The sequence below is a fragment of the Penaeus vannamei genome, chromosome 10, assembly GCF_042767895.1.
Source record: "Penaeus vannamei isolate JL-2024 chromosome 10, ASM4276789v1, whole genome shotgun sequence".
Lineage (NCBI taxonomy): Eukaryota > Metazoa > Arthropoda > Malacostraca > Decapoda > Penaeidae > Penaeus > Penaeus vannamei.
Window position 1 is genome coordinate 33849536 of NC_091558.1, and position 12500 is coordinate 33862035.

Genomic DNA, 12500 nt, shown 5'->3' on the forward strand with positions numbered 1-12500 from the left:
GAAAGATAGGAAGAGAGAAAGAGAGTAAGAGAGAAAGAGAGGAAGAGAGAAGGAGAGAAGGAGAAGAAAGAGAAGGAGAAGAGAAAGAAGGAGAAGAGAGAGAAGGAGAAGAGAGAGAAGGAGAAGAGAGAGAAGAGAGAGAAGAGAGAGAAGAGAGAGAGAGAGAGAGAGAGAGAGAGAGAGAGAGAGAGAGAGAGAGAGAGAGAGAGAGAGAGAGAGAGAGAGAGAGAGAGAGAGAGAGAGAGAGAGAGAGAGAGAGAGAGAGAGAGAGAGAGAGAGATTTAAGATTTAGAGAGGGAAGAGGGTAATGAAGATGAAGGGAAAATGAGAGGGAAAATATCTAAATCTGACTAACTGCAACAATGTTTCTCAATATCCAATTCCCAAAAGACCAATATCAGTCCCGTGGAAAATTTGCTGGAATGTAATAATTCACTCGCAACATATCATTACTGTCAATGTCACACTTCCTCATTTGCATGGCTCATTTTTCAGTTTCACATTTTCTCCTCACAATACTTTTACAACCCTCATGACACGCATTAGCTTTTTGATAATATTTTAGCATCATTTCTTCTTTTAATTTCCTCAGTTTTGATAATAAATTATGATAAATGATTATCTATTTCACTCATTAATCATCATTCATGATGAAAAACCTACATGCTTTCCAATACAACATATGCATAATAGGAAATATTTGGCAATCTCTATACAGCACAGAAAATATTACTTTCTTCACTGTAACCATTGAAGGGAATCATAACACTTCATCTAAACGAGATAATTGGCCATGCTTTGTATTTAAGTACTTCAAAAACGTAATTCTTAAATTTTATTATGAATTACATATCTTTTTATGACAATAAAAACAAAGTAAACTGATAAAAAAAAAAATCAATCAATAAATCAATAAATAAAAAGCATGTACCAGATCACCTCCTCCTAGCCCAAACAGGATAATGTTTGGGATTCCAACGAAAGAAAGACAAATTGTACTCACTCCTCCACTCTTCCTCCGCTGGCGCTCTTCTGTGGTCTCTCCTCGATGACTTCTAAAGAGCTCCATGACTTTTGACAGTGGTGTTGATCTGGAGGCAAGAAAGTAACATGTCATCCATGAATCACCTCTTTTAAAACTAGACACTGGATTATCTTCAACTATCACACAAGAAAAATCAGTCAGCAGGCAAAGATGCAAGGCTTTGAATTCACCTAGAACTGTCAGGTGTACGATTCCTTATCTGCAGGTTGGGGTGAGGCGCTCCTGCATGCCAAGTGTGGTAGACATCATCTCCAGGTTGCTGTTCAACTGGTGTTGCATCACCACTTCGGCGCCCACCTCGGCTGCTGCTGCTTGGTGACACTAGCGATTGCTGTAAACAATCAGTGCAGGTGATAATTTAGTAAATGCCTTTCCTTCATTTCCTCCTACCATAATAAAAGCTCCTTAAAATCAAGCAGTGCTCTATATATTGTGAAAAAAGATGATTGTACATCCTCCCACATTTCACATGGACCTTCTTCTTAATCAGTGTGAAAGTAAGTAATACAACATCTACGTAATGATGAGAACAACATAATGATCATGCATAAGTTTCTTTCCATGGACTGTCTATTCCAGTGTTTCAGTTTGAAAGTTGACTTGTGGACATTATGCAGAGTAGGACCTGTACCAAAATGACATTTGCAAGTAACATTTACTTTTATCTTGGAGGTGTAATTCAAAACCTACTTTTTGCCAAAAGTGCAATAATGAGTTTTCTACACAAAAATTTGCATTTCTAAAATTGAAATGATAACAGGTGTTAATAAAAGAAAATAAGTAACAAAATATAGCAATCCTGTACTATGATATAATCTAATCATACCTTCACTTATCACAAATATAAACAAACATAAAATTTATCATATCTAACAACTCATTTACATTAATATAGATATGCATAAGGTAAACTTGAGAGCATGGTATTTAAGTCAGGGATCAGCAGTTTTTAAAGCTAATAATACACAATGGAAGAATTATGAAGAATAAATATAGACCTACAATGTACATTTTTCACATTCAGGAGAAGTTGAAGAATCTAAATAGAATAGCAATTTGTAAGAAACTTATGAAAGAAGCTGAAAAGTTTGTGTAATGGTATAGAGCAAAAGTGTTCTTATGTGAGCACTTTGCTCAAAATATAGTAAAACTGGTAATTTCAAAAAACAGTTCCCATGTTCCTAATTGTTGGTTTTAGAAGTCGTCCATGTGTACATATTCATAAACATGCAAAGAAGTGGGTGAGTGCCCCCCGCCCACACACACACAGATTGATAGCATGTCTCAGAACTTACTAATCAATAAAAGCTATAATTCTATCTGACTTTATGAGCAAATACTGATATAGTAATATGTAGATATAAAAGGATAGATACTAAAAGAGGCCAAGAGATACATGTGTGTTTAAATATAAGCATAAATACATAACCTAACAGGTCCATTGATACACAGCCATTCACTGGGAGATCAGTTACTCAATGTACCAGGGGAAATAATAATTTAACAGTAATAATAATGATAATCTGACAACCACACTCATTAAAAAAATACAAATCCAAATGTATATTGATTTGTGAGGTTAATGCATTACAGTAAGTTAAATCAAAATACCAATAATTCTTTTTATCGTAATTTTTCTCTAACACAACCCATTGCTCTCTCCTGTATGGTGACTGTTAATGGACAATTTCTTATCATGCTGAAGCATCAATTTTTTCACATCAAAGTTAAGCAATTTACCAGTACTAAAAAGAAATTAAACTGCAACATATTACATGTTGGGCTTGAAAAGTCATTTCCAATTGTTCTTCACTAAAGTCAGATTATAATAATTATTTTTTCCTTGTCACAGTGTGTGCTTCTTTCCTGGTAAATATTGTAAATTGTCCCCAGTGTTAAAAGGCTAAAAACACCAATATATTATCAGATAAAACATCACTTTTAGAAGACTGAAATACAGAAAAGTGAAAGGGGGGGGAAGATGAATCATGAATTCATTCAGAGGAGTTTTTAAAGGACAACTCAAAATACTGGAGTGTCCAGACTTTTACCTCTAAAGGGCTGAAATGTGAAGAAAGATCATCCAAGAGTTGTGATAAATACTCATAATGCAGGGTGATAAGCAATGATAAATGAGGATTGCACTAGGTCACTAAAAGAGGATTTATATTCACATGGCCATACATATTTAAATAAATTCTTTAAAACATATTCACCACACAGTGACTTAAATCAGGTATATAAATATAAAATAAAATAGAATTAGAAAATATAAAAAGAGGCAGGAATATTTTGAAAGACACTGAATATTAAGTTTACATGTATTTCACACAGTCTTAAAAGATTCTTTTGTGCAGAGGATATAAGATTAATGATCTAAAAAAAGTTACTAACAAATAATATATGTGGGATTAATATGAAGCAAAGGATTCCAAAATTTGGAATAGCAGGAATATGCTCATAAATCCAAAACATCTCTTGACGGAAAAGCTATTGAAGAAATTCAACCACAGCCACTTCCGTACTGCTTGACTTACCCTTAGTTTCCTCTTCCATCTTTAAATAAAACTAAATATACACAGACCAGTTTGTGCTTTTGTTTCTACATGTAAACTATATAATTATAACAGTAAGAGATAAAGATAAAATAATTCAACTTTACTTAGGAATAGACTGGTAACATGCAAAACTAACAAGTCAATACAGGATGAATGCATATGAAATATTGTGAATATAAATATGAAACATATAATATGGGGCATGTAAAAAGTAAAAACTGACATGAAAATGTTTCTGTATGAAAGTATTCTAATGAATTTATTATAAATCAGAATCATATTTCATATACATACTCAATACAACATTGCTAATGTGGATATCAATTCATGATGGAAAATTAAATACTGGCAATTATTACATATTGACAAAGTACAACATAAAAACAATACAGTGCAAATGTAAGGCAGCTCAAATAATAAAAAGCATATGCAAAATAGACTGGCGGCTAACTGCAAATAACATAAATGTATTTATACATATCTTTATTGCCTGGCAAATCATAGCAAATGCAGAAAAGTTCATCAATGAGTAGTAGTATTCCTAAGTACACCTCTTCAACAGTAGCTCTAGATTTCACAAGTCATCTTTGGCAGAGATCAGCAAAGACATACAAGCTGGTGCAAATTATATGGTTCCATTGAAGGTGGAGATCAGGGCCTGCAGAGGCACACTCTCCACTCACTTTGAGGTTAAAGGCAAGTACAATTATGGTGTACTTTTTCATTAGATGTATATTTTTCTTTATTTTTCAATAATGGAAGATAAAAATGTATCTTCTTGCATTCTTTATCTGTATTATTCTCCTACTCTCTCTCTTAAGAATCTAGGCAACGTTGTAAATCAGTAAAACAAGTATGAAGAATGCGGAATGCTAAGCAGGAAAATAACTGGTAAAAAAACATAAATAAATAAATAAGAGTGTGCCTCAGTAGCCTCTCAGCACACCAGCAGAAACGCTTGCCTACAAAGGCCGACTGCCGCTGCCACCTAACCTGACAGGACTTGGAGAAGCGACCCAACATCAACTGCCTCTCTCGTCGCTGAGCCTCTCGCTCCCTCCTCCTACGTTCCTTTTCATCACTCCAGCTCTATAGGTTGCAGAGGGACGAGGAGATGCATGGACGATTTTTGGTTGTTCAGCCATGCAGGTTGGGCAATGATTGCGTAATGGTGGAGAAGGTATATCCAGTTGTTAATCTCAAAAGCAATTAAAGAAAAGAAAAAGCTCGTAAAAGGAATCGAATGATCAGATTACCGACAACCACCAGTTATCATGATGAATGTGTCAAATGGCTACGAGGTATTTGGGATGTGCTAGTTCACTCAGGTATTAAGCTGAGGACAAACATTAAAGTCAGTTCAACAGGGGAATGCTGTAACAATTAGAAATAGGTACATATAAACCATAGGTAGAAGACACAGATATCCCCATACATGAACCTTGTTCTTAGTGTTATATGACATTATCACTAAAAAAAGAAATAAATAAAAAGAGGGTGGCCACATGATTACATATCATTTCACTTCATAACACATGGTATTCCACATCCCTCATAAAAAAAACGTCAGTAAACATACATGTTCTGAATATCAAATAACTTGAAATAATGCATTATTCAACTTTCAAGCTGAATTAATCTACAGGTACGTCTTCTGGAGAAAATGTATCAAATTACATTCATACTCAAATATTTTAAGTATAATTTATTTTCCTAAACTTTTCCTAATCATAAATAAAAATATGCCCTCACATTATACATACAGTACCAATCTATATTTAGTGGATTTTTGTATCCAGTCAATATCAATAAACTTTCAGCATACCTTTAACAATACACCTACTCTTCCTATGAGATAAATTGATATATCTAGCAGTGACACAATCCCTTCTGGATGTCCATTTTACTTAATCTTAATCTGTCAATAACAATATAATACTTTTCACAACTTTCCATCTTGTTGAACTAAAAGTGACAGGGAAAGAAAAATTATAAGATTACACAAAATCAGCGACAGTAAGACATGATGTTATATATACAGAGGAAAACATTCTTTATTGTACTATATAATTCTTCTTCTATTATCTCTACTCAATCATATACATTTTCATAATATTTTTGTGATTATAAATCTCATATGTACACATCACACTTTTTTCTAAAGGAAACAAGAATAGACTTATTGTAAGGTATAATTCCTTAAACAATTTTCTTATTCTGAACTCCAGAATGAAGTTCAAGTAGAATTCTCTCAGTAAATTTGCATCATAATAAAATTTCTTTCATTGGGATAAAATATCTGATATCTTTTTCTTTGGAAGATTATAATCAATATCAGCAATCTTTACAAAAGTTACATCTTACAGAAATTATATATCAGAATACAAATGCTAAATCTTATAGCCTATAAAATATCTGTAACTACTTTTCAAACTTTTCACGCAGGAAAACCAATTTGAATTCTTAAGCTCCAGCAATTCTGAAGGTTGAGTTCTCTTTCAGAAAATTGAAAGAAAATTCTCAGCCTTTTACAAGTAAATTGCTAAATTTTTCAAGAAAATGACTAATTTTTCGAGATTCATCTCAGAAAATGAAAAGAAAAAAAAATATTAGTAACTATTATTTTCTATTCTAGCCTTTATTTTTTGTTATATTCTTATCTGCCAAAGATAGACATATATCATCCTCAAAATCTTTAACCCAGTAAGGTACTGATTAGATCACTAAAGATATTAAAATCCAAAAAAAAAATAATAATAAAATAAAAAATAGAAAAGCTCTTTTTTTAAATCCACATACAAGAACAATTTCAACTGTTATGCTTATATCTCTCTCTTGTAATTCTATTCAATAAATATGCTGTAAATTCACTTTTGCATCCTCCTCCCAAGCCAAATGACAATTATCAATGACATCAATAAATCTAGCTGTACAAACATATAATTGTCACTATCATGCAATACTCATGCAGTAATAAAAGCATGTGAAGTAAGCTTTATACTCTCTTTTCAAAGCTGTTTTCCAGACTAGTAAATGCATTAGTATAATAAATTTTAAAATTAAGTGTGCATCTATAAATAAATATATATTTTGGTAAGCAATCTAATTGTAGTGACACAATTTGTACTTCTAGCTATCAAAAGCTTTTGCGGAATTCCCCTGAACCAGTTGAAATCTAATCTAATTTAACACATTTTCCATTATCAAAACATAAAATAAAAATTTAAACTTGGAAATTTAAACTGAAATGCTTTTCTTAAATGTCAAACAAGTTTGTTTTTTTTTAAGAATTACTTTTAATGAAAAATCACCTCAATGTTCACATATGACAGCCAAACAAAAAGAAAAAAATCATAAACAAACAGAAAAGGTTATTAAACAGAGATAAATAAATACATAAATAAAATATATAACAAAAATAAAGGCCATAACAATGCAATGCATATGTGTTGCTGTGTGTACTTATACATATATATATATATATATATATATATATATATATATATATATATATATATATATATATATATATATATATATATATATATATATTTATATATATATATATATTTATATATATATATATATATATATATATATATATATATATATATATATATATATATATATATATGTAATGTAAAACATAATACCTAAAATTTCTTACATTAGTTATTTCAGTGTATGGTGACTCACAATATATGAAATAATTATATTTCAATTCAAAACTGGTTCAGAGGTAATGCCAAAGAATAAACTAATTTATCTTTTAATAACTTTAATGACTATTTCTCTTGTTATGATCCATTCTTCTTACATTTGTAAATGATATGATAAAACGAGACCATGATAAAATAACTTGACAGTTAATTACAATTTAAATAAATTGATGAAAACTACACTTTCTTTTTTATTTCTTTTTGCAAAATAAAACTGTTCCCCATCTTTAAAACATTTTTTTTTAAGAAAGCATAAAACAAAAAGGACTTCTTTTCTTTTTCCTTTGTAAATTCTTCTTTTCTTTCCTTCCTGGCCTTTTCTTTTAGTGTCTTAATCATCTATTTGTTCATATTATTCTGCATTCCAAAATAAAGTAAATCCTTCCTAAGTTTTCTGTCTTGTTTTCATTGGTAATACATACATACATATATATATATGTATTATATATATACATATATATATATATATATATATATATATATATATATATATGTATATATATATATGCATATGTATGCATATATATATATATATATATATACATATATATATGTATATATATGTATATATGTATATATATATGTATATATATATGTATATATGTATGTATATATATACATGCATATATATATATATATATATATATACATATATACATATATATACATATATATACATATATATATATATATATATATATATATACATATATATACATACATATATATATATATATATATATATATATATATATATATACATACATATATATATACATACATATATATATACATATATATATATATATATATATATATATATATATATATATATATATATATATATATATATATATATATATATATATATATATATATATATATATATATATATATATATATATATATATATATATAGACCTTAAAATAAAGAGAATGAAAATATAGAGAGAAGACAATATGGAAAGTTGTATTGACTCATATGACCATTTTCTCCACAGAATTATGAATAATTTCACCAACTTTGTTTACATCAATAAATGTGTTTAAAATCTAATAACAAACTGAAAAATAAACCATATGTTATATACTATTACATCTTCTATACATGATTAAATTAACAAAATCCATACAGTATAATTTATAACAAAAATCATTAGACAATAATCTATACATGCCCTGTCTCTCCCTGCCTTTATCAAAGTAAAATAACTATCACTAAAATTAGCTATTAATAACAAGCCTCTTCCCCTCTGTAACTCCATGCAATATAATGTCTTGAGATTGTAAGTGCACTCAAAACTTCTTGCTACCTACGAGAGATAACGAACTGCAAACACACCTCAAAGAACAAAAACCATAAAACAAGTTAATAAATAAATACAAGAATTAAAAAAAAAAACATATAAACCATTCACTGCAATATCAAAATCCTGCAAAAATAGAAGAAGAAGAAGAAAAAAAAAAATCAACGTCAGACAAGATTTGCCATTCCAAACAAATCATCCTCACCTGAACGGCATTCTTCATGGTAGTCATCAGGTTGGGTTTCTTGGCCAGGCGAGATGAGGCATCAGACTTCGACCTAGGGCGTGTGATGTAGTCAAAGAACCCAGCCGAAGTCTCCTTTTTCTTCTCCTTTTCCTTGGCTGATGTGTTAAGGACATCATCTCCTGATTTCCTCCTCTGACGTGCTGCCACTACAAGAAAAATATACATGTATAAGTCTTAAGTGTTCCACTGATCATAAAAGAACTCTCTGCCTTTCTTTTTCTTCAGACATTTAGCTGTTGATCTTTCTAAATAAATGAAAAAATAAAAAAATAAAAAATAAATATGTGATACATATGGAACTTATAATTTCAAATAAAATTTTATTCAAACTGAAATAACAGCAAAAATTTGCAATCTAAAAGACTAACTAAAAATCATTTCCTAAAAGCATTCAAACAGGTCATATGTAAATATCTATACAGCCATTAGTTCAATGCTTCAAACATAAAGCACATCAACATATCAGTATTTATATTATAATCATTAGTTCACTGTTAGTTATTTTCCTTTTCACATTCTTCTGTGGAGGGAGAAACTAGTTAGATCAAATTATGATGATTAGAAAGAAACTTATTAATTTGTTAATATGTTAACATGCAAATCACAACATATACATATGTTCAGAAAGGATTTTTTCTTTTTCATGCAGACATTTAGTTTATAATGAATAAACAGAACTTGTATTCAAATGTTATCACTGGTTTGGGGTATATAAATAGGTTTTGGCAAATATTCTATTCATGCTCCAACATTGGAAACTTTATTACTTTCTCATTGAACAAATTTCTCTTTTCATCTTCATAGACCAATTGTAGATATCATCACCAGTAAGTATACTGGTATTTTCCTATATAGATATATCAAGAAAAGGTTTTGAAACTAAAAGGAAATCAAACATATTTTTTCAAATCTTTCTATCAAAATTTTCCTACTTGCTTTGCTTGTATCTAATTCAGTCTTTTTAATAATATATATATATACATATATCCATTTTAAAAACAACAACATAGGATGTGCCTTAATATATTTGAAGAAAAATTTCCTTTGAAAACACTAACCAAATAACAATCTGACCTAACATAACTTCCTTCAGTATTTCTGTCATTTTTATGAAAGTCCTTTTAGAATCATGCTGACATACCCTATCATAGACAAATATATCTATTGTTAGTAGATTTTACCATGAAACATCTCTCAGTACTTTCTTGATCATCCAGCCAAGACCACATATCATCCATGAGGGTTAAAAGAAAGTTAATATATATATAATCATTGCACATCATAAAAGTTAATTACATATGGCTCTGGCATCAGATTTGGAACGTGGTCTAAAGGAGTCAAAGAATCCTTGTGGACCACCCTCTTTGCGACGGCTGCTTGCAACATTGCTCCCGTTGTTCGATGTGGCAGCAAGAATGTCGTCACCTGACTTACGGCGCTGGCGGAAGGAGGCTGAAACAGTGAGGGTTGCAACATCTGTTATTTTGGGTGAAAGTCCTTTCCACACTGTCTAAAATTAAAGGCGTGCGTGTTTTTAAAAGTCATTTATATCTGTCAAGTCCTTGTGCATCTTGGTCCATCTTTTCATTCTATATTTCTCAACTGTCTTGCATTTTATACACTGGTTTAATTCATTAAAATGTATGGTTCCAATGTCAGTCTCTTGAAGCAGTCTACATACTACTACATATATCTTGTGTGCTTATATATGATCTGTGCATACCTCATTACCAATCTTAATAATTTAGATGCAATCACACATCATAATACATAACAATTTTGCCAGGGACACTAATTTTGCTTTAACATAAAAAACAATATACATTGTAAACATACTTTGCTTAACATTTATAAGCATCTATGAAATTTAAACAATCACTGAATCACTATAAAGTATTTAGCCAACTACAGCTATAAATATACTTTTCTATACTTTTTCAACTGCATAAACAAATAATAATAACCACAATGATTTTCAAACACAATATCTTATCGACTAGGGTTGTAAAAGTACACCTGTGCAGCAATTGCAAACATCATATATATTTTTAAATCTTAAAGCTGTCTATTGTAACTTTGTGAAACATCATCCAAAGAAAATAGTGAAAAGTTCAGTCAAGTCTGAAAAATAGCGTCTAAACATATGTGAAAAAATAAGTTCAGATCTTACCATTTAAAAACATAATCTAATCAAAATAATAAAAAAGTACACACTACCAAACATGAAGTCAAATGGGAAAAAAAGGTTTCCTATTCTTTATCAGATCATTACGTCATGTACATAATCATATAAACCATCAAATCAAAATACTGTATAAATAAACTATTCATCCAATAATCTTTTATGTAAAATACTATCAAGACAAAATGTAAAGCCTATAAACCTGAAAATAAGGAAATAAAGATTATATACATATCCCCTTTTGATAGACATTCTTCTACAAAGAGAAATAAATAAAATAAATCAATTCTTCAATGAATATTTTTGTTTGGAAATATCAAATAGAAGATGAAGAATACGACTGAAAAATAGTAAGACCAGAAATTAAAAACACAAACTTAAGAAAGGTTGATAACAAACAAAGAAAATAAAAAAGAGGGAAAAAAATTTAAAATCAAATTACTAATAAAAAAGAAAACTGTGCACGTATGAACTCAATACACCTGAGCCGCAGTTTCTGTCTGATCCTCATTGTCAAGGATGTCTAAATGATTTGTGTAGTATGGGAAAGTTGTGTGCTATGCATCTTCCAAAGCTGACTGATATAAAGCCTGCAGGAATAGGGGTGATGGCAAACGATGACTGTAATTATCAAACTGTTCTAGAATAATGAGCCCATACTTTTGCTAATGTGGTTTAGCTCACTCAGGTGCAATGGATTAAGTGTAATAATAAACAATAGTTATCAGAGTAATAATAAACAATACTTATCAGAAAGATCATTAAAACTTTCATGTATCATATTGCAGCAAAATACACTAAACATATTTTTACAGTACTAAACTTATATATGGCAAACCAGTTGGTACAAATAGACCTAACACACTACAGCTTAAATGGTTAATCAATTGTATAATAGGTTACTGGATTTAACTGCTTCTTTAACAATAACAAAAAGCAATAAACACAAAAATAAAACTATCACACAAAAATGCAAATTCATTCTATTGCTTTCATTATATGTTAAAATGATTCAGAAATACTTTTGCCTAACAAAAAAATTGTGAAACATAAAAAAACATATTACTGATATCTACCATTTGTTACAAAAAAATCTAAATTTCAGCGAAGTCAGAAGAACAGAGTGTACAATAAAGCTACTGAGTGCATTGGATAAACCTCTTTATACAATTCATCATAACAACAATAATGACTATCTCAAAAATATGTAAAGATAAAAAAAAAACAAAAAAAAAAACACAAATACTACATATATGATAGGCAATACATAAAATTTGTTAATTCAATCCGGAGTTTATCTCTCCATAGCATTATGTTAAATCATTACATTCATACCAATCACATCCCATCATTTACCTATCAACAGAGTGATTACAGTAACAATTCATATCTGGGTGCATATACATGATAACTCATTGTTCAACTTATAATTCTTATCTCTG

At 29.7% G+C, this 12500-nt stretch overlaps 1 protein-coding gene across 8 annotated transcripts in view; it reads right to left on the minus strand.

Annotated features, from left to right (window-relative positions):
- Positions 1–12500, minus strand: part of SNF4Agamma (SNF4/AMP-activated protein kinase gamma subunit) — a 252200-nt gene that overhangs the window by 126821 nt on the left and 112879 nt on the right. For 5 of the 8 annotated variants that reach the window (XM_070126527.1, XM_070126523.1, XM_070126530.1 and 2 more), the window contains 5 exons: positions 10173–10328; positions 8835–9022; positions 4597–4692; positions 1216–1376; positions 1004–1091 (listed from right to left, as the gene is read on the minus strand). In XM_070126527.1, coding sequence (XP_069982628.1) covers positions 1004–1091; positions 1216–1376; positions 4597–4692; positions 8835–9022; positions 10173–10328 — 689 coding nt within the window. The remainder of the gene's footprint in view (positions 1–1003; positions 1092–1215; positions 1377–4596; positions 4693–8834; positions 9023–10172; positions 10329–12500) is intronic. The other 3 variants (XM_070126526.1, XM_070126525.1, XM_070126524.1) reach the window with 2 other exon arrangements.